Genomic DNA, 26,581 nt, shown 5'->3' with positions numbered 1-26,581 from the left:
CACTGACTAAAAACAAAAAAATAAGAAAAATGCTGAAAATGTCAGAATACAAAGTGGCTATAACTGAACAAAACACGAAACAATGTAGAAAATGGAAACCAATTAACTCTGACTAAACTAAACCTGAAAAGAAGAAGATGCAGGACATATCTGGGACCACTAACCCACCGCAAAAAAATGTTGAGACACTAAAAAGTTCTAACTGAACAAAACATGAAAGAAATATGACGCAGAAACTGTTTCTACTAGCTCTAACTGAACAAATGAGAAAGAAGGACAATGCGGGACACGTATTAGAACTCTAACAATACAGGACGAGAAAGAAACAGGACACTAACAAACTCTAACTCAACCAAACCTGAAAAAAAGACGATTAAAACTTACCCAGAATTCCCAAGTGTTCTTGATCGACATTCCTTTTCTTCTCAACTGTAAAGCTTTCATCAGTGTATTCTTTATAAACGGCTTTCTTGTAGCGTGAGCCAATTCGGTTCTTCCCTTTGCCCACAAAGATATTTCCTGGACTGAGGAGAAATATTTACCGTGAAAAACCGAGATTAGGGCTGCAACTAACCCCTATTTCAATAGTAGACGAGTCACTGACTATTAAAACCATTAGTCGAATAATCAGACACAGTAATTAAGATAATGTACTTGTTTATCGTTTACTCGGAATCGTATCTAAAACCAATTAGGCATTGTGCTTGGTCAGTAGAGACATAAAAACACAAATAAACCTTTATCTATTTTCAGGGACAGGCAAATGAATAATACATTAAAATGAACTAAATATTTTGTATCCCTGTAAACTGAAAAGAGGCACAAGAGCAGCAGTACGACAGTAAATAAATAATTGTCATGATGGCTGATTCTGGGCACCTGTAACTGCCCATTTGGCGCCAACAGTCTTGAGAGCCGATTGGTTGAGAGACTCCTTTTAAACCCCCGGCTTTCAAGAGGAAGCCGTCAGACTGTTTGCGAACCTATGCTCCCAGCTAGGCAAGCTCATACATTCCGACATTTTCCTGCCCCGTTTTCTCCCGCCTGATACCTGTTGCCGACCCATTTCTGGACCCGTTTCTGCCCTGATCTGCCATCCCGACCTCCGACCTGTTTTGCCCCGTTTCCTGCCTCTTTTCTGAACTCGATACCGCCCTTGCTCTCCCGTCCCGGCTAGTGACCAGTATCTCTGCTGTCTACGATTATCCTTGCTCGACACGGAAATGCCACTTCCGCGTTCCAGCCACCTGCTACCCGTGCTCTCCCTGCACTGCTCTGCTCTCCCTCTTCATCAATAAAACTGAGTAAACAAACGCTACTGGATCCTGTCTCCGTTTCTGGCTTGTGACACAAATATGATATTGATTTTGTGAATTACATTTCACGATACGTAACAATTCTCAACAGTTTGAAATCAAACGGTTTTAACAACTGTCATTTTTAAATGGTAAATGATAAATGGACTGGGTTTTACATAGTCACAGTAGACCCCGCAAAGCGCTTTACAATGTATTTCACACTAACCCATGCTCACACACTTTCAAACATAGGCAGTCGATCCCAAAATGATTGCTCGACCTCTTGAACCACTGCATTGGACGTTTTATGTGCATATACTTGGCTATGAGAGAGCTTCAACAAGCGGAGAAGAAATACTTAGTTGGAAAGGATTTAAGTAATGGGTTCAATGTAGCCTAATGTAGCGGACTAAGATAACATTTTTGTTTCAAATATGCTTGTCAGGCATAACGCTCAAGCTCTTTTATAGAGAAATATACGCGTTTAAAATGTACAATCCATGTCATCAAAACCATCCATCCATCCATTATCTGCACCGCTTATGCTCAGTAGGGTCGCGGGAGTGCTGGAGCCCATCCCAGCTATCTTTGGGCAGTGGGCAGGGGACACCCTGAACTGGTTGCCAGCCACAGGGCACACAGAGACAGAAAACTCACTCGCTCATTCACACCTAGGGACAATTTGAACCGGCCAGTTAACCTGACATGCATGTTTTTGGAATGTGGGAGGAAACTGGAGGAAACCTATGCAAGTACAGAGAGAACATGCAAACCCCACACAGAAAGGTACAATCTCATGATCTCAGAAGTGTTCTGCAGACGTGCTAACCACTTAGCTGCCGTGCTGCCTGTCATTAAAACCATATTGGAGATACAGTATACATACATAGCCTATATTGAGGCGAGTCAGACTCTGTTTTGTTAAACAGTCCGACGTGCTTTCTCTTCAAATGTTCCTGCGTCACCTATCCAACGCCATGATATGCATGGTCTGCTTTGCAAGCAGTTTTTCTATTCAGGCTAAAATTCCCCCATATTTTAGAGGTTTTGGTACGCGTACTTGATGTTGATGCCGCCACTTCTACGTATTAACGCTCGAGACAGAGACACTATTGGCTATTGCACATGTGCGGCTTTCAGCAGAGATTTTGTTCATGTAGAGATGCCTCACTCTGTCGGAAAAACGCGTCTAGTCGAGTATTTCGATTACAGGTATTTATCGATAACATTTACTATTCGGTGTAGCTCTAGAACGCCGGTGTCAAACAGGCGGCCCGCGGGCCAGATCAGGCCCACCAATGGTTTAAATCCGGCCCGCAAGACAACAGTGAGAGAAGCGCAAGAGAAAAATGAGCTGTAGTTTTAAATATTTGCACCGGATGTCACCAAAGTCAGTTAACACTTGCAAAACAATTGTGGTTGTATTTCTCCATTTCTCTCTGACTGACTTATTTTTTTATTTATTTCTCCCTCCTTTTCTTTCTCCTGTTCTCTATTTTTCTCTCTTTTTCTTTTTTCTCTATTTCTCTCTCACTCTCTAACTATTTCTTTTTCTCTGTCTTTCTCTTTTTATTTTATCTCTCTAATTTACACTTTAATTCTCTTTCTATTTTTCCTTTTCTTTCTCACCCTCTTTCCCTTTTTTGACCTCTCTCTCTCTCTCTCTCTCTCTCTCTCTCTCACCTCACTTATTCTTTTTCTCCTGCTGACTCTTTTCCTTTCTGTCGTTTCACTTCTCTTATTTTTTTTATCTTTCTCTTTTTTCACTTTCTTTTTCTCTCTATATTAATTTCCCCCTTCTTCTCCATTCATATCTCTATTCTGCTCTCTCTTATTATCTCACTGTTACTCTGTCTCCCTTGTTCTCCCTCTGTTTATTGCTCTCTCTTTCCCCTCCCTCTCTTTCTCTGTCTTTTTCTCCCTCTCTCTGTCTCTTAAATTTATTAGTCCGGCCCCTGTGAGATTTTTTTATAGAATTTGTGGCCCCCAGCTAAAACGAGTTTGACACCCCTGCTCTAGAATGTCCTCATCTAAAACGTACCTGTCCACAGATGTGCTTTGGTGTTTCTCCAGTTCCCACTCCCGACTGGGGGAATAATCCCACTCTGTTTCTTCAGCAGCGATAAAATATCGAACCGTTTGAGTCGGGGCTGTTCGTGTCCTCTTCACTTTTCGATCCGAGCAAGACGTCACCCTATACTGTTGCCTCATGCCACCAGAGTAATGGTCTGTTACTCTGCAGCTCACTTCGTAAGTACCTGGAAAATAAGTCAATACAGTGAGGACCAATGTTCCCTCTAAAACACATTCTCAGCGCACAAGAAAATCTAGTGCGCTCACAAAAATCAGGGCTCGAAATTGCTAATTAAGAAGCGAATTAAGTCCTGGCACGCCCATGGGAGGGGCCGGCACACCAGCTTGCGGGAAAAACGTGGGCCGAGTGAAGGAAGCAGAAGATCAAGAGAGGAGGCTTGACGGAGACTCGAGCGACAGTAATTCAGCTAATTCGGCCATATATTCAGTGGAGTTTAGAATTAAGTTACAGTGCATGAAGCTAAAAATATAAGGGTTCCCCTGACGTTGTGTTCTAAATGCAGTATTTTGACGTCAAGGTCGAAGTAGAACGAAGTTGAGTAAAGTCAGTAGAGTTTTTCAAGAACTGGCTTCTTCGGCTCGGCTCACTAAAAGGAACCAGCTCTTTCAGGTCCTAAACGGCTCTTCGGGTTGTTTTTGCTTCTTTCATCCCTATATGACCAAATATTATGTAAAATGATGCACAAGATGACTCAAAGGAAGGAGGAATAGAACAAAAAAGAAAAAAATACCAAAATGAAAAAGTAGTGAAACGCTAAGAAAAAAGAAAAGAAAGAAACAAAGGAAAAAAAGTAAATAGAGAACAAAAAGAAAAAAGTAACAGCTAGGAAAAAATAAACACAATCAGATTTTTTTAAAGGAATTTAAATTTTTTGGGAAAAAAACAGGGAAAAAGAAGAAAAAAATTGTGTTGCATTCAAAAAATTTCCAATTTTACCAAGTCAATCTTGTTGCCAACATTGTACTTCCACTAAAAAATGTGATTAAATACAGTTGTGTATTGTGCAACCGACTAAATAAGCCCCCCAAAATGTTAGTATTATGCGACAAAAGATACCAGGAAAAAAAAGAAATGGAAATCTTGTGAAAGAATTTTTGTAAAAACAAATGACGTTTGTAGGCCGTACAACCTTTGCAATAATACATGAGTCAATTCATTCAAAAGTGAAATTTTTTTTTGCATTGCCGGAAACTCAGCAAAATGTAACGTGATGTCAAGTTTTGGACATGTTTGATAATGATTTAGTTGCCACACTTGGGATTATGGTTGCTCACTGTTGATTCAAGCGTTGCTCACCGACTTTGTGTGAACGCTCAGACCCGTGGAAAATTAGGGGGAACATTGGTGAGGACTCTTTGATTCCAAGCTTCTGAAAGGGACAATTTTTTGAATTTGCATGCTGAAGTCCAACATGGAGAAGATATCTTAAAAAAGAAGGCATAAAGAGTCATTTGGAAGCCGAAAACGTCAGTTCTCTAAAAAGAGTCGGAATTCCCAGCTTCACAACAGACCATTCGAGTTCGATTTAATTTATTAAACTCACTTCATATTGTGTAATGCTGATTGTTATTTTATTTGATTGCTTCCTGTTTCTTTTTGTTGCACTGTGTAGGATAAATCTGTTGTCTGAAATGCCAAAAATATTACAGGGTTCTATAACACATCTACCTGTCTGTTCTTCTCTATTCAACTCGAATACTGCTCAGAGAATTTCAAATTCTTTGACATGCAACTTCTTTTTAAAGTAAGAGAAAGAGTAACTTTCCCTGGTAATTAGTTACTTTTACTATAGAGTAACTCAGTTACCAACTGAGTTACTTTTTGGAAGAAGTCAGTAACTCTAAATAATGACTTTTTTAAAGTACAATACTGTATTTGTTGTACTGTATTTATCAGCTATGGCTACAAAGACTTGCGGTGATGAAAAAGGGAGAAGCAAAAAGATGAGAACCATGGGAAAAAAGCTTGAAGAAATATGAAAAAGGGATGCCAATCACTACCCTTGTTTTCTATTGTTGTAGAAAATAAATCTTACAGTTTAAATTTCAAACCCTCAGAATGGACCTCTTATTTTTTTTATTTTGTGAAGGCTGGGAAATGTTTACTTGTTTTGGATTGTAAAAAAAAAAAGAAAATGTCTTCCCAGTTTTTTTCCAAGGTGTTTTGAACAAATTACATGATTTGGGTTTTGTTTTAAGAAATCCGCGAGTTTGGAAATTAAAAAAATATACTTTATTTTTTGGGGAGGACGGGAGGACAGTGTTTTTGCTTTTAAAGTTGTAAAAAAATATATCAAATGTTTGGTAAATCAAATTGACATCTGTTGCAAATACCAACTGATTTCCTTTATGAAAATATTTATCTTCCATTTTGCTATAAGAAGTTGCAGCTTCTCCTTGAACTGTACATTCAGGATTTCCTCCCTTTCTCAAAGGAAATAACTACTTGACATATTTCTATCGCAGGAATTGAAAGAATGTGGAGCTTTTCCATGTAAGTACTAGAACAAACTGTATCTCCTGTTTCGAGAGACAAGATTGATGAAGGCATACTTAATCGTCCGGTTCTATAGGGTCGTCCTCTCCTATTCTTCAGCCTTCAGGATGTAATGAAATACAACTACAGTAAACCCCCAGGATACAACGATCCCACCTTATGACGTTTTCACTCTACGGTGTGGAATTAAGCATTTTCCCCGCTATACAACTACAAATTTTGCGTGTCCTCCAAAGGATTCAAACTATGCGGTTTTCATCCGTATGACGAGTTACATCTCTATGATGCCTGTTCACCATCGGTCAACATCATATAAAATGATCGTATGCCACATTGGTTTGCTATAGGCTGAATTATATCCCACAATGCCTTTCTCTTCATTCAGTTCAGAATCTCGTGTGCTTTACAAAGGCCATGCAATACAATACTGTATCTTTTTTTCTGTATTTAATAGCTATGGGTCCGAAGCCTTCCGGTGATGATAAAGGGAGAAGCAAAAACATGAGCACCATGGACACGGAGCTTGCAATTATGAAGATACATAAGGGAGGTACACCTATCGCTAAAGCAAGGACACCAGCTCAGTAGCGGGCGCCCGCTTTGAGACTGGGAGGTCGCTGGTTCGCGCCTCGGCCGAGTCATACCTAAGACTTATAACATTGGTAAAATGGCGGCGCCCTCTGTTGGCTGCGGCTGCATCGGCTCGCTACAACGGGTCAGGTGTATCGACATTTCGTTCTGTGTTCGTTTCGTTCTTCGTTTAAACACTCACAATTAAAGCAAAATAATATATTAGGTTCCTGTTATAAGCACCAATTTCGATATTTAGTTTTGTAGTAAATCCGCAGTCTGACTTCTGTAGCTTTTCTGTAGTATTTTTGTCGCATTACTGTAGTATTCATGAAGTAGTAATTTTCAACATTCCCTTAGTAGTAATTTTGTAGTCTATTTGTCGTATTTTTGAACTATTACTGTAGGTATATTTTTTAGTTTTTATGTTCTAATAATTTTGTAGAGTTTTTTTTAACATTATGTATTACTGCAGTGTAGTAGTATTTCTATAGTATTTTTTTATTTTCTGAATTAAAGTAATATACTGCATTAGAGCCCAAGTACTGATTAGTATTTACGTAAATAGTAGTATTTTTGTTCTCGACACACATCTGGACTATGGTGTCAAAGTCAGCTCCCAAAACATTGTTTTATCAGTTGTACGTTATTTATACTGTCGTTTGACCATTTTTCTTCAGCAGGCTGGAAGAAAAAGCCTGACAGCCCGCAGGGAACAGTTTGCCCACCCCTGTTTAAAGGGCATGCCAAACATCGCAAGTGGAAGTTTTAAAATTAGTTTTATTTTGGATGCACTGTCTCCTCCCCCCCTCTGCATCCAACTGCTACTCTAACGGACCAGGTCAAATCGGGTCACACTAAAAGGGAATAAAATGTATTTTTCCTATACATGCGTATTTATTTCTAAAATTGGGATGCTCCGTCTCCTCCCCCCTCTGCATCCAACTGCGACTCTAACGGACCAGGTCAAGTCACGTCACACTAAAAGTAAATAAAATGTTATTTTTCTTTTACATGCATATTTATCGATAATGTTATTTAATCCTAAGCACATATATTACTCATAGGAAGTAATGACTATAAACTATTTTGTTATTTTAATGTTTTATTCAAGGTATTATTTAGCTAATTAGCAGAGATTTATATTTCCCTGCTACACGGCAATTGTGACTCCCCCCTACCTCCTTCAGAACAGATTCTTGTTGTATCCTGTGGGTTTACTGTACATTTTTGTAAGACTGACCAGGAGTTTGAGGTTCCATTTCAGCAGTTGCAGTAGTGTGAGGAAAGAGGTTAAGGGTGTCCCTGGTGGTGCCTTGCTTCTTAAAGGTGTTGCCCTCGAAGTAAACGCCGTGGATGTCCACTTCGGTGCCCAGACCGAAAGTATACCACGTGACTTTATCCCCGGCGCACATTTCCAGTCCGGGAAGGTTCCCGTACATGAGCCCATTTACAGCTGTTAAAATAGTCCCAAAAAGAAGTAGAACGTATAGATTAAAGTAGGGCTGCACAATGAATCGAAATCTAACCGATATTGCGATGTGACGTAGTGGGATTGTGTAATCGCAAAACACCGCGTAGTTTTTTTTTCAAGGATTTATAGTTCCATGATTTTTTTCCCCTCTTTGACATTTGAGTGATTGAGTGTTTGGCTTCCCAGAATTGTCTCAGTTTGGGTTGTAATGATGCCGGACAATCAGAGGCAAGTTTTCACGGCACTAGGAAATAAAAGCGAGGTAAAGTTTGCAAGCAGTGTGTGCGCGACTGTGAAAGGCTAGTGTCTGATGTCAGTCAAACATAGTTGGCAGCCACCAAAACAAACGATGGCGCAACCCGATAACAAGTATTTTAGCGGCTCATTACATCGAACCAAAATTCATCAATTAAGTCGGACTCTGATAAGAGTCAGAAGAACACTGTGAAATGCTGATCACTAGCGGGTGCTCTGTGGATTGTTATCAGGTCCGGGAAAAGACTGAAGCGGCTTTGGGTGTCACGGTTGCCTATTGCCCTCAGTTGGCCCCAACCGTTTGGCGCCAGCTGCGGCGCTTGATTGGCTTCCTTCCTATTTAAGCTCAGTGCTCTCACTCACCCCTTTTCAGTCCGTCAACGAACCACTGCACCCGCAAGACGAGTGTTTTAACTCTGTCTGGTATTCTGCTTGTGAATCCTGTCCGGTCTATCTCGTCCTGTTTGATATCTGACTCCAGTCACCAGTGTCTGGTATCGATTCCGTCTGTCTCGTTCTGTCTGATATGTGACTCCAGTCTCGGGTATTGATCATGCCTATCTCGTCCTGTTTGATATCTGACTCCAGTCTCCAGTTTCTGGTAACGATCCCGTCCGTCTCGTCCTGTCTGATATCTTGCTACAGTCTCCGGTATCCGGTAGCGCTTCCGCCTGTCTCGTCCTGTCCGATATCTGACTCCAGTCTCCAGTATCTGGTATCGATCCTGTCTGTCCCGTCCTGTCCAGTATCTATCTGACTACCTGACAGGCAGACCCCAGTATGTGAAACAGGGGGGCTGTACATCGGACACTGTGGTTAGCAGCACAGGATCTCCGCAGGGGACCGTTCTCTCTCCGTTCCTATTCACTCTATATACATCGGACTTTAAGTACAACTCTGAGTCCTGCCATGTGCAAAAGTTTGCTGACGACACTGCGATCGTGGGATGTATCAGAAACGGGCAGGAGGAGGAGTACAGGAAATTGATTCAGGACTTTAGCCGATGGAGCGACGCAAACCACCTGCACCTAAACACCACCAAGACCAGAGAGATGGTGGTGGACTTCAGGAGAACCAGGACTCACCCGGTTCCAGTAACCATCCAGGGAGAATGTGTAGAATTTGTCCAGACCTACAAGTACCTGGGTGTGCAGCTGGACAACAAACTGGACTGGACTGCCAACACAGAAGCACTATGTAGGAAAGGGCAAAGCCGACTTTACTTCCTCAGAAGGCTGGCCTCCTTCAACATCTGCAAAAAGCTCCTGAAAATATTCTATGAGACAGTAGTGGCAAGCGCCCTCTTCTATGCGGCAGCGTGTTGGGGAGGCAGCGTCAAGAAGAAGGATGCCTCTCGTCTCAATAAACTGGCTAGGAAAGCGAGCTCTGTTGTGGGCAAAGAGCTGGACAGCCTAACAACAGTAGCTGAGAGACGAGCACTGAAAAAGCTGAGGTCAATCATGGACAATCCATCGCATCCACTACACAGCATTATCTCCAGACAGAAGAGCAGCTTCAGCGACAGACTGCTGTCACTGTCTTGTACTACGGACAGACTGAAGAGATCTTTTCTTCCTCATGTCATGAGGCTCTTTAACTCCACCCGGCAGAGTAAAGGCCCACATTAAACCACACCACCTACATTGGATATTACCGAATCTTACTGCAATATGTATTCTGTGTAGCACTATTTAGTTACTCTATATAACACGCTACAGTGGGCATTTGCACGTCACACTGGGTATTTGTATATTGTATTCTTTTGGCTTTATTATTGTACTGTTCTCAGCTCAGGGATGCTGCTGGAAATGTGAATTTCCCTTAGGGGATGAATAAAGTATCTATCTATCTATCTATCTATCTATCTATCTATCCCGTCTGTCCGGTATCTGCTCGTGTATCTGGTGTCAATCCTGTCTGTCACGTCCTGTCCGGTATAGACCCCGTCTGTCCGGTATCTGCTCGTGTATCTGGTATCGATCTTGTCGGCCTTTGGCTTCCTGTTTTTCCACGCCGAATCACTGGCGTTTGTGTTCACGCGCATGACTTCCCCATTCCCGTAAAATAAAGCTTGTGGGAAAACATTACGCATCTTTGTCTACCTCCTGTTCCGGTTCTGACATTGGGAGAGAAAGATATAGCGAGGCTGCAGGTCAGGCCTATTGTTACGGCACTAACAACTCTCAGAAGCCTTCCCTACCGAGCCTGGCTTGTCATCAACACCAGATCCATTACCCATGGAATGGATGACCTGGGGCTACAACTCGTGGGAACTCGCAACATTCGTGACTTTTGTATTTGAATCAACCCGGAGACCTTGCTAAAGTCACGGCTACTGGATGCTAGCGCGCAGCTAGCCCGCAGAATTCTTACTCTGAAAGGAGAAACCCTCCAATTTTGTTATACTTTTTGTCTAAAGAACATTCATTCAACTGGAATTCTGTTTTTATTTGTAAATTAAAAGTTGTTATTTTGTTAGTCGTATACTCTCAGTCGATAATGACATCATCTGGAAGTAAGTTTGCATGTCACTATAAGTAAGTTCTGACAAAAAAAGAAAACTAGCGCAGGAAAGACTCGCATCAAAATTGCAATACAGGTCTGAAAAATCGCAAAGGTTTTTTTACCAAAATTGTGCAGCCCTAGATCGAAGTGGAGAACATGAAAAGATCCAAGCATCAAATCCACAATACGGAAGTGCTCACCATGCATCATGTTGCTCTCTTGGAAATCTTCGTCTTCTACATTTGTGTCGCTGCTGCTGAATGCATCGACGTTGTCCTTTAAATACCAGCTCAGGTTTTCGTCCATAACGGAGAAGAGCAGGAAGAACTCCTTGTCCACACCCTTCTAAAGGTAATGCAAGTTAGGTTACTACATAGGTACACTCTCACAGGGTACGTTTACATGAAATCAATAATCCGATTAGTAACAGATCATTGCCAGTACTGTTATCGCTCGTTTTTCACAGTTTATGGGGGCAAAGTAACTCGCTCATTTATAACATCAGAACTATTTGGGGGATATTTATGATATAGATAAGTGTGTATAAAACTATTTGTTATTATTGTACAGCATTAAGTAATAGTAAAACAGAGTGTGTTTATGCTTAGCCTAGTCTAAAGTAACAATTCGACTTTGTATCGCCAGGCTCGAAATAAATGTCCTCCAACCCCCTTACATCAACAGTCGACTGTGGATAATGGATCACGGCCGCACCAGCGCTGTTCATTTTAGGCCGAAAGGATGGAAAACTTACCGCCACACATGACACAAATTTGCCCTCCTGATCCCTGTTCTCAGCAACAGTCACCCGGGGATATGGAATCGTGGGCAAAAAAGTGCAGTTCATTTAAAGTGGGCCACAAGGGCACGCTTCAGCGGCTGCTGGCTGGAACGCGGCTGCTGGGTGCAGTTCATTTTAAGCAGAAATGATGGCAAAAAAAGAGCCGCCGGATCTGACAAACGTGCCCCTGGCTCACAGCAACATGCAATCAGGGATAATGGATTTTGGTATTATTCACTGAAACCGCAAAGTACAAAGCGTGAAGTAGCAAGGGATTACAATATTCCATTTCAAATCGGATTATTGCTTGCATATAAACATCAGTTTCATTTAAAACTAAAAATGGTGTTTTGTAACCTGAGTTCCATTCCCTCCCAAGGTTCCTCTGGTGCACACGAGGAGAGGACCCACCAAACCTGAGTTGGTGTCCTCGACGGGCGCCGTTGCTGAGTAGTACAAGTAAGGGATGCAGGGAGAGTCCGAGGCGGATGGACCTTCCAGGACCTGCCAGGTATAGGTAAAGGTCTCCCCCGGGGCTACGTGGGCACCAGGTTTGTCAACACCTTGTAAAACAAAGAACCACAATTTATCACATCTGCTTCTGTAACGTCATCAAGACAGCACAGAAACTCTCTCGGCTGCTCTCTGCCCAGTGTGGAGGACATTCCGAAGACAGTTGTAAAACTAATTCCATTTCTAATCCAGTATTGCCTGTTTTTATGTCTACCTAACGTTTCCTCACCATCATCATAACTGCTTCCTTGAAATCGTTTTTCATAGTGCAAGCCATGAGGATGAATGCTGTAGTTCCTATCAGCCCTATTCAAGAAGGTCACCTTCAGAGTGTCTCCGGTCTCCGCCCTCAAGATAGGACCTTAACAAAGGAAACAGAGTAAAGTGGAGAATAGGAGGAGATGGATTGAAGTGGAGCTTTCCAAGAACTGATAAGCCTCACCCAAGATTCCCAAGTGGAGGGAATCTGGACCGCGGGGTTTTTCCCTGCTGAAGGTGTCATCTGTGTACTCTTTGTAGACCACCTTGGTGTAGGTACCGCCGATCCGACCGCCGTCTTTACCAAAAAATGTCTCTGATGGACTGTAAAAGAAAATAGGATAATTTCTACACCCCAAAAAAAATTGAAAACAATCTATACTTCAGGCTGCCCTTGTCAAGATCTAGCACACCATGAACCCCTTTAGATGTTACCAATCTGGAGGAAGTGGCTACAGAGTGTCCACCTGCACCTAAATTGGTTTTGAGACAACTTTTGTGTTTTCTGTTCATTTATCACTTTGTACCTAGAAGTTATTATTTTTTGACCATGCCTGCTTAGGTTTCTGCTTTCCTACATATGGGTCCACCTGCGAACTACATCAGTATCCCCAGTTTTATCCCCAGTTTCTGTGGGAAAGAACTTTGCCTGCTTATGTACCCAGTTTCAGATGCAAAAAACCCTCATCAATTTCCGTCCTCAGTTTTGGCACCGTTGCTTCTGTCCCTAGTTTTGGCACCGAAGGGCCGTTGACGCTTCTGACCTCAGATTCGGCAGCAGCAGTCCCTCCTAAACATTTGCCCCCTGTTCCAGTCGCTTTTGTCCCCGTTGTTGACAGTGAAGGGCTTTCAGATGCTTCTGTCCCCAGTTTCCAAGGTGGAGGACCTTTGACCACTTCTGTTCTTCCGACAACAAAAGTACATTGGCCACTTTTGAATAATGTGCTGCTTTTGTCCCTGTTTTTAGCAGAGAAGGACCTTGACCGCTTCTGTCCCCATTTTCAGCGGTGGAGGACCCTCGGCCACTTCTGTCCATTGATGACAAACGTCCCTCAACCGCTTCTGTCTCCGGTTTTAGGGGCAAAGGACCCTCAGTCGCTTCTGTCCTTTTGGGAGAGAAGGACCCTCGGCAGCTTCTATCTCTGGTTTCAGTGCCGAAAACCCCTCAGCTTCTTCTGTCTCTGGTTTCCACAGCAAAGAACTCTCGATAACTTCTTCTGGCGACAGGAATCCCTGTTTCGGTAGTGAAGGACCTTCTGCTGCTTTGTCCCGAGTTTTAATGGTGAAAAAAGGTCTACTATGTTCGCTTCTGCACTCATTCTTGGAACCGGGTTTTTTGTTTTTCGGGCTGTCTGCCATCCAGCCCTTGAGTATTGAGTAATTTCAGGTAAACATGGAAGGGAAGCTGGAGCTTGTTGTTGATGTTTGTGCCACAAGCCAGAAACGGAGACAGGACCCAATAGCGTTAGTTTTACTCAGTTTTATTGATAAAGAGAGAGCAGTGCTTGCTTTCACGATCCGATGATCGTCGGACACGGGTAGCTGATGGCAGGAACGCGGAAGTGGCACTTTCGTGTCGAGCGAGGATAGTCGTAGGCAGCGGGAATACTGGTCGATAGCCGGAACGGGAGAGCAAGGGCGGTAACGAGTCCAGAAAAGAGGTCGGCAACAGGTATCAGGCAGGTAACAGGGCAAAACAGGTCAATGGCCTGGACGGAAGAACAGGGCAGAAACGGGTCTAGAAACAGGTCGGCAACAGGTATCAGGCAGGAGAAAATGGGGCAGGAGATTGTCGGAAAGTACAGAGCTTCCCTATCTGAAAGCGTAGGTTCGCAGGACGGTCTGACAGCTTCATCTTGGAAGCCGGGGGTTTAAAAGGGGTCAGGACACCAATCAGCGCTCAGGGCCGTTGGCGCCAACGGGGCAGTCACAGGTTCCCCGAATTAGCAATCATGACAGTTGGTTTCTTACTTTGTACCTAGGTTTTGTTATCAAACATCATCATTTTTTGAACATGCCTGCCCCTGTTCCTGCCTTCCTGCATATGAGCTTACCCGCAAACCGTATCAGCCCACATCCATATGAAACTCATACCTGTCCTTATCAGTGAGGGAGACATTCCTGATCAGATCTTTTTCCGAGGGAGCGTAGCTCCACAGCATTTTCTCTGCTGCCAAGTAGTAACTCCTGACCACGCCACTCATCTCCGTAGAGTTGCTCTCATTGCTGCATGGCTTGACTCTATAAAAGGCCTGCATTCCACCTAGGATAGAACCATCAAATGTCTCCTGTTCACTGCACAATTACTATTGAGAGAAGGGTTAAATGTCAAGCTTCTTACCCTGCAAGTGGTCATTAACTTGGCAGGTCAACAACCACTTTCCCACAGCCGTCGGGACCATGTCGGCTGTGACGAACGTGGCGGGGAAGAGACTGAGGACGTCCGTTCGATGGCCGCGGTCCAGCAAGGTGTTTCCGTGGAAAAAGGCCGAGTGGATGTCCACCTCGTTGCCCATTCCGAATAAATGCCAGGACACGGCTCGGGCCTGGCAGAGTTCGATTCCCGGCAGGTTGCCGAACATGTAGCCGTTGATGGCTATTACACATGCAGAGATTAGAAAAGTGTCATGGCCATTAGGGATACACCAAAAACAGGGTTTGTACGAATTTTTAATGGCCAAATTCCAGCACTTATTTTGAATTTTTCGAATTTTTCTAGTATCATTGAAGGAAGGAATCTGTTGTGGATCAAGAAGTTTGCAGATCCACAAATATATCTGCAATTCACATATGCGATTTTTAATCTTGCATGTGCATTTATCCAGGCATATGATTTTTAGATCCTGAGTATATCACGAATATACTGGATCTGAACAATATGCGTGTAAAATTTTTGAGACAAATCTCTCCCCATATAGGCGTTAGGTAAAAATGACAGCTTACATCGTCAAGGAAATTATTTCCATTGAAATTTATCACTGGGAAATGCTATGCTATGTTTTTTGCGTGACCGATAATAAATGTCCATAATTGATAGGTAATCCTTGCACTAATACACGTTTAATAGTGCCCTGTTTAGGTGTAGCATGCAACTGTCCTATAGGGTGCAACCCGTAGGAGGCGATGACGCTTCATAGGACAATACCATACAAACTAATACCGGCTGCAGTCAATAGTGAGAGAAGAAGATACGAAATGGCAAAGTATTACCACTAGAGAGCAGTGTCAGTGTCATTTTAAAGCAGACTTGTGAAACATGGCAACAATGTCAAGCATTTACAAGCAACCTTACCCAAAATGCAGGCACTTTGGTTTGATTAAAATTCAAGCATTTTTATGCATTTAAAGTACTCGTGCAAACCCTGTCAAAAATGAAAATAAATTGGCTCTGCAGGTCCCTGCTCACAGCAATATACAATCAGGAAGAATGGAATGCGGCCACACGAGTGTAGTTCTCGTTTTGATGGACAGAACAAAAGAAAAGTTTGAAAAAGTTCAGACCAAGGTAAAAATAACCACAGTCTGTGCTGCTTATTTTCCGTGTTGCACACGAGATTAAAGGAAATTATAAAAGACTGAATAAATTAATAAATAAAAAGCTACAAATATAAGCTGAATAAATATATTAACAGATATAATACCTAAATAAATAACATAAAAGCAATTTATTAATTCACGTATTTTGTAATTTATTTATTTTGTCTTATATTGTTTTACCTTCTATTTTGACATTATTATGTAGTTATTTTGTCGTCTATTTCGTCGTGTGTTTTGTGATCTATTTTGTCATTTATTTTCTCGTCTTGTTTGACTTTATTTTGTGGGGAATTTTGTTGTTTTCTCGTTATTTTGTTGTCTATTTCGGAGCGTATTGTTGTGTATTATGTCGTTATTTTAACGTGCAGTTTGTTGTTTATTTTATCATTTTGTCGTTATTTTGGCGGGAATTTTTCGTCTATTTTGTCGTCTATTTTGTTGTCCTTTTGCAGTGTAATTTGTCATGTTTTTTGTTGTTATTTTGTCGTTATTGTGGCTTTTTGTCATTTTTTTATCGGTTATGTCATGTATTTTCTCGATATTTTGTCTGGTATTTAGGTTTTATTTTGTCTTCTATTTAGTCATCTTTTTTTTAATATTTTGTCATTATTTTGTCATGTATTTTGATTTTATTTTGGCGTGTATTTTGTCGTTATTATGTCAATATTCAGTCGCGGTATTTCCCGTCTATTTTATTGTTTTCTGAAAAAAGAGAGAAAGAGAGAGCAGGTCAAACTGGCTGAGCTTTTCACCTATTGGTTGATCCATGATGAACGACCAACGATGAACTTGTTAAGGTTAGTTAAAAGATTGACCCACCCTCTCATTCGAATAACATTTTTGTCGTGACAAAATAAACACCAGAATAAATGTTAAAATAAACGACAAAAAAGTAGCTACAAGATATGTAATTTTCATTGTAACCAGCGTCTTTACTCAAAGTACATCAAACTTGCTTGTGTTTATTTGCATTTTAGATCCCTCAACAGTTTTACTTCTTCCTTTATCACTTTGTCATCCAACTCAATTTTTTTAAGCACTTAAATGCCTGTTTTGCTTTTTTATAAGAAATACTTAAAATAAAAATTTAGTAACATGCCCGTCGGTTATAAGTTATTTCATAATGTACCTTTTTTAGTAAGTCAGTTCAAAATAATACATTAAAGCATTTTACATTTTCGGTTTACGGTTTTGGCCCCGAATTTTCATTTTTGGGTGCATTCTTAATGTCAATCTCTTACCATGCATCAGGTTGGACTCCATAAAGTCTTCATCTTCACGTTCAACCCCGGCCGGATCCACACATTTCTGAATATTTTCCTCGAGGTACCAACTCAAGTTCTCGTCCACTACGTTAAACATCAGGAAAATGTCCTGGGACACGTCTTTGCGACTGATGCCTTCTGGATTTTCGGACAGAATCCCTGAATAAGTAAAAAATGAGAAGCATTTACGTCTTAGAGGACTAAAGTATTTGACTTTCCTGCGGAACAAACATTTGTTTTTAATAATAAGGGAGAACCAAAAACATGATGAGTTTCCTCAATGTTCTCTGGTTGATTAATGAGAGTCAGCAAATCCAGCTGCAGTGTGCTCTTTGCAAGTGAAGCCTCTCTTTGGCGTCATCCAGTGGACATATTTTAAACTGCAAGACATTGTTTGACAGAGTTTTTCTCTTGTGCTTCTTTCAGCATTGTCTTACGGGCCATATAAAACCAAGAATTTGACACAAGTGGCATAGAGCATGGTTAATCGCCTTCTAAGTGCCTACTAGTAGTACAAAAAAACTTCCATTCAGTAAAAAAAAAAAACATGTATTTCAATACTAGGCAAGAATACATGGACTATCCTTCCAATGTTAATTTGTATAAAATATTAAAGCACAGGCCAATTACCTTTTTTGCACGTGAGCAGCGCCCCTATGAGTCCAGATGCGATATCTTTGGGAGCTTCTACGTGCGAGTGATAAACCCACGTTAAGCAGTTGGCGTCATCGTCTGTGGGGCCAAATTCGGGCCGAACCTCCCAGCGGTACGTGTAAGACCCCCCCGGTGGTACAGAGTCATCGTGCTTCAGAAGGCCAGAGGTCTTGTCTGGATAGAGAGCTCCTGGGAAGAGTAAATCGGTCAAGAAGTAAATAGACAAAGAAGTTAAGAAACTAGCAAAATGCAAAAGATTGGATTCAGCTGCTTGGAGTGGTCAGTGGAGCTGCAGTACCTGATTTGACCGTCACAGGGCGTTAGAGACCTCACGAAAGCAGACCACATGAGAACAGATGTTTTTTGATTTTGTTGCTATTTAATGAGGATGCCTTGCTTAAGTCACTGATGGAAGCCCAAAAGTACAACTGTGTACATTTTTCACGAAAATCGAAAAAAAAGATAGATAATAATAGATAGATGGATAGATTAAAAGATAGATAGATAGATAGATTAAAAGATAGATAGATTAAAAGATAGATAGATAGATTAAAAGATAGATTAAAAGATAGATAGATAGATAGATAGATAGATAGATAGATAGATAGATAGATAGATAGATAGATAGATAGATAGATAGATAGATAGATAGATAGATAGATAGATAGATAGATAGATAGATAGATAGATAGATAGATAGATAGATAGATAGATAGATAGATAGATAGATAGATAGATAGATAGATAGATAGATAGATAGATAGATAGATAGATAAATAAACCTACTTCCTTTTAAAGAATTCCATAAATGGATTGAATTAAATAAACAAATGTATGAACTTAATTTTAAATGAAATACATTTAAATAAATAAGGGAATAAACAAATAATACAACTAAAGTAAATAAATATATACACATATAAATCAATTAAATGCATTGGAACAAATAAATAAATGTAATTCAGCATATAAATCAATTATTTTTAATACTGAAAAGAAAATGATAAATGCATATGAAAATTAATAGATTTGAAATAAATAAATTATTAATGTCAATTTATCAATTAAAAAATAAAAATAAAATAAATCAACACAATTGCAAAATTAGGTAAAGAAATATTAATGAATCAAGGAATATAAAAAAATAAATACATCCATCGAATTTTAAAACATCTCATCATCTCATCTCATCTCATCAGCCGTACCGCTTATCCTTATTAGGGTCGCGGGGGGGCTGGAGCCCATCCCAGCCATCTCCGGGCAGTGGGCAGCGTACACCCTGAACTGGTTGCCAGCCAATCGCAGGGCACACAGGGACAGACAACTCATTCGCTCATTCACACCTAGGGACAATTTGGACCGGCCAATTCACCTGAAATGCATGTTTTTGGAACGTGGGAGGAAACCGGAGTGCCCGGAGGAAACCCACGCAAGCACGGGGAGAACATACAAACTCCGCACAGGAAGTCTGGAGCTGGATTTGAACCCACGACAGGTTCCCATGACATGAACTGTGCCGCACAAGCGCTAACCACTGCGCCGCCGTGCTGCCATTTTAAAACATTGAACACATAAATATATATGATTTATCAAATATTGTTTTTTTTTTAATAATTAAATAAAGAACTAGAAACAAACCGAAATTGATTTAGCATAACCGGATAAAGAATTAACATAATTTAAATAAAATTATATGATTAAATCAATTTAAAGAAAAAACATATATAACAAATAAATACAATTTCAGGAAAAAAAATGTAATAAATAAAAATGAATTGCAAATTTAATAGAATTAAAATAAATAAATCAATTGAATTCCAAAGAAGCAGGTAAATAAATAGAATTCATAAAAAAACGATTGAACTTTTCAAAAAGTGACAAATAAACAGATAAAATCTCCAAATGAAATAAATACACGAATGAATATAAATGAATAAATTAATGTAAAAATATTGTAATTGATGGGTAGAATTGAATTTTGAATTTTACTTTGTGGAAGAACATTTAAATATGTAATTATTAATTATTTATTTATTAAACTGTGTCAAGTGCCCTTGGCTTGTGACACTTTTTTTGTTTTTATCTCAGAAGTTGCTGATTCAGTCAGAAATGTCCTCATTCTCCTAAAACCTCTACCCCCCCTTTATCAAGGATCCAACAATAAAAAAGCTGAACTTTCACCGAGAAATCAAGTCAAGTCACATTTATTTGAATCGCCCTTCAGTGTTTCCCATACCATAGCAAGATTCTGGCGTCCCACCAAGGTTTATTTTGTCCCACCATATTAATCAAAATCCAATGATATTTCTAAATATCACGGTTCACCGATCGTTTAACCACCAGGGGCACCACTTCCTGTGGTGTGTCTTGGGCAAGGTGCCCATCCCTCTCCAGGCTGGTGTTTCCGGTAGTGATTTGCTACCCCATATGAAACAGATAGTCCTGGTTTCCATGTTTAAGGTAGCAGAAGAAGCCTCCTGAACTAACTCCAATACAGCACCTTCATCATCTGGTCGCCGTTGTTTTTGGGTATAAATCATCCCACTCTTGACGAGCAGTGATATCTGTCATTACTAATACTAGATCCTGAATCACTAAGGAAGAACTTGAGTAACATATCGAATAACGTGCAGTAATATTGAATAAGAAAAATAATAATAAAATAAAGAACTAAGTAATGCCTAGTCATTATTGCACATTCCTGTCTGAGCATTTTGCAGTATTTAGGGTAGTACTGTAGAAGTTGGATTTCAATCCATTAGTTCAAGACGGGGTGGTTAGTGCGCAGCCCCTCGGTGCAGAGGTTCAGGGTTCAAGTCCAGCTACCGCAGCCTCCACATGTGGAGTTTGCATGTTCTCCCCGTGCTTGCGTGGGTTTCCTCCGGGCACTCCGGTTTCCTCCCACATTCCAAAGACATGCGTGTCAGTGTAATTGGCCGTCCCAAATTGTCCCTAGGTGTGAATGAGCGAGTGAGTCTGTCCCTGTGTGCCCTGCGATTGGCTGGCAACCAGTTCAGGGTGTCCCCTGCCCACTGCCTGATGATTGCTGGGATGGGCTCCAGCACCCCCGCGACCCTACTGAGGATAAGCGGTGCAGCTAATGAGATGAGATGAGATTGCAACCGCTATGGTGTGCATTTGTGCTGAATCAAGCAGTCAGTTAAATTTAAGAGGTAAACATTTTCTCCCCTGGGAGCATCTCCCCTCTAGAATGTCCACCCACCAGGCTCTGACAAAAATCTACGGGAAACACTGCCCTTAACACAAGAAGTCTGCACAGGCGACAATTACAACATCCCCTGATCTGAAACCGACATGCAGGCAAGGAAAAACTCAAAAACTGTATTTTTCATCCTAGAATTCACAAAACACCCCTACCTTCCATATTCTTCTCATAAAAGACTCCATGAGGATGCATGGAGTAGCTCCTGGAGCCCATGTTTTTCAGGTGGACCACGATGACGTCGTCTACCTCAGCTCGCAATGTGGGTCCCAGGAAACCCAACCAGGAGGGCCGAGGGGACTCTTGGCTGTAGGAGGCGTCGGTGAACTCTCGGAACATGGCCTTTTTATAAACGCTGCCGATACGCTGCGGACCTCGCTGCAGAAAGATGGACGCTTGCCTGGAACGGGTCACATCAAAAGAGATTAATATTATGAAAATAAGATTTCTTATTTTTTTAAAGAAGAACCTTTAGTTCAGTGGTTCTCAACTGGTCTGATTTGAGGACCGACCATTCCTGTCACAGTTGCCAAGGCGCCCAATTGGCCCCGCCCGTGTGGCGCCAGCTGCGGCTCGTTGACAGATTGGCTTTCCTTTTATTTAAGCTCAGTGCTCTCACTCACCCTTCGTCAGTCCGTCAACGAACCTCTGCACCCGCAAGACGTGGGGTTTGACTTTGTCCGGTATTGTTCCCGTCTATTTCATCCTGTTTAATATCGATCTTCAGTTTTGTTCCCGTCTAGTTTGTCCTGTTTAATTTTGATATCCAGTTTTGATATCACACCTGCCTGTCCCGTCCTTTCCGGTATCGACCCCATCCGTCAGATATCTGCTCGTTCAATTGGTATCGATCTCGTCGGCCTCTGGCTTCCTGTCATTCCACACCAGACTGCTGCCTTACGTCTTCCACCCAACGATCACCGAATCACTGCTGTTTGGGTTAACGTGCATGACTGCCCCATTTCCCGTAAAATAAAAGCTTGTGTGAGAAACGTCACGCATTTGGGTTCTCCTCCTGTTCCGGTTCTTGATAGTTCCACTGCAGATCAAGAAAAATGTCCTCTCTTCAAATTAAGCCAATGGATAGATTGTGCAGTTTAGAGCAGAGGTATTAGAATTGTTATTAATTATTAACTTTTTAATTTTTTTTTTTCAAAAAACAAGATGACCAGCGAAACCGAAACAACTTCAAGTACCGTATATACTTGCATATAGGCCCGAATCACATAAAGGCGACCCTCTAGCCACATCCGAAAAGAAATTTAAAATATTGATAAAGCATGTACCTTAACATGAATAATTATTTGATTAGGTAGTTAATGAGAATTATTATACTGGTAAAAAGCTAAAAATATGAAAATTGTAAACCACATACTGTACTTTCAAGCAGCGCTTCAATCGCAGACACTTGTACACCATTTTCAAAAGTCACAATCGTTTCCTTTTCATTACATCATTTTTTTCCCCATTTACTTTACCCTTACGACTAACTTTCTCTATTATGGGCTAAAAATAGAAATAAAACCAGCAAAATCACAATAAAGTGAGATGTAGTCCCTCTCAAACGCACCGAATGTCTAATCTGGTGGAACAGATCAAGCAGGGCTTTATTGACATCTGCTGTTAGGAGTGTAATTGATCCTCTGTTTTTCCTTCTCCTTTAGCAGCAGTTTGCCAAGGAAACGGCCCGCGACCCACCCATATATATAAGTGACATCCCTTCCCGAGAACATTGTTATGAAATGTGGAGGACCCAAATGCAGGAAGGCAGGAACCGTGGCACGGTGCTCAAAAAAGATGGTACTTAATCACAAAATCATCAACAAAGTAACAAACAAAAGGTCAATGAACAATTAACGAAACTGTCCGAACCAGAAAACAAAAACTAAACCTCACAAACCAGGATTACAATGGTAATACTGTGATGGTTGTCATGATTGCTAACTCTGGTCACCTGGAGCAATCATGTGGGCGCCTTCTGATTGGCTGACGCTTCGTCCTTTAGCGCGCTGCGCCCAGACCTCTTCGTCAAAGTATTACTTTTGTAACTCTGTGTTACTCTCCTGTTTTTCCGTCTGATTAAGAACTCTGCTTACCTGTTTTTGCCTGCCTGCGACCCGACCTATTTCCGTCCAACGCTACAATCTCCTCTCCAGCCCTGGTAAACTCGACCTGCTTGACTTCCGCACTCCGATTGCCTACTCGATCCGAAGCTATCTTTCCGGCTCCGCTGCTGACGTCTGACAGTCATCACGTCTCCCACAAGCCCTGAGCGCTTCCCTAATAAATAACTGTAACAAATGCTCTGGGGTTTCCTGCTCTGTTCTGGTCTCATGATAATGGTGATAAGAACGATGACCCGACAAAGGAAGCAGTCTGTGCAGTACTTTTACAATGGATCCCTAACGAGAGTCAGGTGTAGAAGATGTGTTGGTGTGGGGATTCTCCAATCACACTGTCTGTTAGCGCCCTCTTGTGTTAAATGTACCCATATTTCTGGTCTCCTTTTAAAAATAGTCCAGATTGTCAATTGGTTACAGCAATGCAACTTATTGAGGATAGCCATTCGTGTGCCTTCGTACTTCTTGATAATCACAGGTTTTGTTATCATAGTCATCATGTATTTGCTTCTCCCTTTAGCATCAATTCAAACCCCATAGCTAATACTGTCCAAAAATATCACTGATGCGGTCTTACAAAGCCCTCAAGATTCTAAACTTAACTAAAAAAAAAAAGTATTGTGGGAAGGGGGTTCGTTTATTAGCATATCTTCATTTTTGTAGTGCTGTTCTACAAACCAATGGCAGGTGAGCAATTTATGATGTTGACTAATAGTAGACAAACATCTTATTTATAATTTATAGTTTAATAAATAATTTGTTGATGTTGTGTACTGAGGAAATGCTGTAAGGAGGTGCCCGAAAAACCGTCAAGTGAATACATCCCAAGGCAAGAACACCATAAACCCATAGGCCTCCTGTATTTCCACGTTAAGTCCAAATCCGCTTTAGTTTGTGTGGCTTTTGATAAAGCAGGTTTACTCAATTGCCTTTTTAAAAACCGAACAAAAGAAGCAACACCAGGCATGTTTGTCCTTGACACACCGAAAACAAAAAAACTCTCCGTTTATCTTCGTTCCCCGTTGTTCTCTGACAGACCGGCATGAGTCACGGGGTCAAATGTCGCGTGGAAAACGCACAAAGTGAAAAACTGGAAAACCCCAAACTGACACAGGAACCCAAAGTGTTCGTTAAAATGCTTGGACTGAAAGTAGGACAGAAAATGTCAACCATGTGATGTCTGGGTTTTGAGGGAAACGTAAAAAAATGTTGATGTCATGCAATCTGGTTTCAGAGGAAAAAAACAAGAACTGAAAGGAAGTTGAGGTACATGGTGAACTTTCTTGGAATTGAGTTGGTTCAAAGTATTCAAATTTTAGAGATTACCTTGTAGGTTCATACTAAGTCAAGGTTGGGGTAATGGGTCAGGTTTAGGGTAAGTTAGGGGTTAAGGTTTTGGGCTAGGGTTAGGGATTCGGTTTAGGATAGGGTTGCATTTAGGTTAAAGTCAGTTTGGTTGGGGTAATGATTAGGGGTTAGGGTTGAGGGGTAGAGTTGGGTTAGGGGGTTGGCGATTGGGGTGAGTGTGATTAGGGTTAAGTGTTAGGGGGTTGGAGCATAGGGGTTGAGGTTCAAGGGTTACATTTTAAGGGGTTAGGCTTTTAGGGTTAGGGTTGGATTTCAGTGTTAGGGGTTAGAGTTAAAGATTAGGTTTAAAATTAGATTATTAGGGTTGAGGGTTAGGGTTAGTGGGTTAGGGTTAAGCATTAGGTTTAAAATAAGATTATTAGGCTTAAGTGTTAGGGTAAGTGGGCTAGAAATAAGGATTAGGTTTAGGATAAGAGTATAAGGGTTAAGTGTTAGGGTTAGTGGGTTAGGGGGTTGGGGTTAAAGGGTTAGGGATCGGTGTTAAAGTTAAAGGTTAGAGTTTGTGGTTACGGTAAGATTTAGGGTTAGAGGGTTAAGGTTATGGTCGGGGTAGAGTAAGGGTTAAGAATTGCACTTATGGTGTTAGGTTTTAAGGTTAGGGTTAAGGATTCTCATTATAGTAAGGGTGTTAGGGGCTAGGGTTTAGGATTAGTGGGTTAGGGTTTGAGGTTAATGTATTATTTAATTCATTTTCTATTCAATTTTTAAATTATTCTGATATATGTACTAAATATTTCATATGTTTCTTATCATAATAACATTCATAAGTTCTATATTTTGGGAAAGACTTTTTAAGAATGATGCTTCATAGCATTTTGGCACCTTTGGGCTTCTGTTGACAGATGTACCTGAGGTCCCAGGTTGAATTAGCCAATAAAAAACTCAGAAAAGAGGTCGAAATTAAACAGTCAATCTTTGACCCCCGTAGCGCATTACAACACGCTTACGTCACAGGTGACCTCAATGCACATCTTCTAACTTTTATAACAAAAAATGTTTTTTTAATTTATGATTCCAAATTGTTAAAAGAAACATGCTTACTCGTCTTTAGCAATGTCCACGTTGTTGAGCAGGTTTTTTCCACTTGGAGCATAATCCCAAAAATCTTCGATGATCCCCACGAAATAAACCCTCTCTTTGGCCTCCACCGCCACAGAAAAGAGCAACAATAAACAACAAGATAGTTCCCTCAAAGTTTGCTCCATCATCGCCACGAAAAACACAAATGGAGGGGGGAAATCGAATCAGTGCAGGGAGAAAAATTCTGTGTGCAGGCAACAGGAGCAGTTGAGAGTGAGCGCCAAATGAAACAGGCAGTCCATTGAGGAAGGAAAAGAGAAGCAGCGACCGCCTCCGAGGAGTGATGCATCATTAAAAAACTTATCGCAATCCTCTGGCGATCTTTGTTTTTTATCATGGCGACGTCCTACTGGGAAATTAGAATAATGTTCGCAATTATGGGAAAATTGCACTTAGTTAAATTTCCACTCGTCAACAAAGTTTTTTTTTGCTGTGTAGCATTTGTCAATATGATTTTAATTTAACATAATGTTTTAAAGAGACAGTTCATATTTGACCACTAGATGTTGCGGTATTGTGTTGTGCAACCGAAAAAGAGTGTAGATAGCACAAGGAAGAATACAAACTATCAAAATTCAAGTGACCTAAGAGCACCATTATTCTTTCCATTTTTTGTTTTTGCCTATTAGTTTTTATTATTTTTACAAATTTTTTACCTGTATCAAGAAACTAGCTGGCATACAATTATGTCAGCTATGGTGAAAAAACAGAAAGAAAAAAACAAAGGGTGAAAAAAGGAAAAATCAAGAGGGGCGGGGGTAACGACGAAGAAAAAGAAGAACAAAATAAATGGAAAGAAAAAAGAAAAGATATTTAAAAAGAAGAAAATAGACAAGAAAAATGCAAGATAAAGAGAGGGGAAAAACTAAAGAGACAACTGAAAACACCCAGCAACAATTTAATATAAAAATATATAATATCTAACGTTTTAGAAATCAAAAAAGGAGGAGGAAGTGGTTGTTAGTGATTGGTGTTTGTGTGGTGTGCCACACACAAATAAACAAACAAATCACCTTTTTAGCTTTTTCAAGTAAAACTAATTACTGTTCGATAATACGACCAGTGAAACTAAGTCAATGACAAACCCAC

General features: G+C 40.8%; 1 protein-coding gene across 1 annotated transcript in view; it reads right to left on the bottom strand.

Annotated features, from left to right (window-relative positions):
- Positions 1 to 25,726, bottom strand: part of LOC148349263 (ferroxidase HEPHL1-like) — a 35,964-nt gene extending 10,238 nt beyond the window's left edge. Inside the window, exons 1-13 of the mRNA XM_088321164.1 lie at positions 25,454 to 25,726; positions 21,080 to 21,324; positions 17,678 to 17,890; positions 17,024 to 17,206; positions 14,587 to 14,841; positions 14,340 to 14,508; positions 12,430 to 12,569; positions 12,217 to 12,348; positions 11,832 to 12,037; positions 10,894 to 11,038; positions 7,703 to 7,915; positions 3,340 to 3,556; positions 385 to 524 (exon numbers count right to left, since the gene is read on the bottom strand). Of these exons, the coding sequence (XP_088177290.1) occupies positions 385 to 524; positions 3,340 to 3,556; positions 7,703 to 7,915; positions 10,894 to 11,038; positions 11,832 to 12,037; positions 12,217 to 12,348; positions 12,430 to 12,569; positions 14,340 to 14,508; positions 14,587 to 14,841; positions 17,024 to 17,206; positions 17,678 to 17,890; positions 21,080 to 21,324; positions 25,454 to 25,620 (2,425 nt within the window). The 5' untranslated portion in view covers positions 25,621 to 25,726. The remainder of the gene's footprint in view (positions 1 to 384; positions 525 to 3,339; positions 3,557 to 7,702; positions 7,916 to 10,893; positions 11,039 to 11,831; positions 12,038 to 12,216; positions 12,349 to 12,429; positions 12,570 to 14,339; positions 14,509 to 14,586; positions 14,842 to 17,023; positions 17,207 to 17,677; positions 17,891 to 21,079; positions 21,325 to 25,453) is intronic.
- Positions 25,727 to 26,581: the final 855 nt, after the last annotated feature.

The sequence above is a fragment of the Urocampus carinirostris genome, chromosome 17 (assembly GCF_059441175.1).
Source record: "Urocampus carinirostris isolate Australia breed hairy pipefish chromosome 17, RoL_Ucar_1.0, whole genome shotgun sequence".
NCBI classification, from domain to species: Eukaryota; Metazoa; Chordata; class Actinopteri; order Syngnathiformes; family Syngnathidae; genus Urocampus; species Urocampus carinirostris.
Note: the sequence above shows the minus strand (reverse complement) of the source record. Positions and strands in the feature narration are given on the sequence as shown.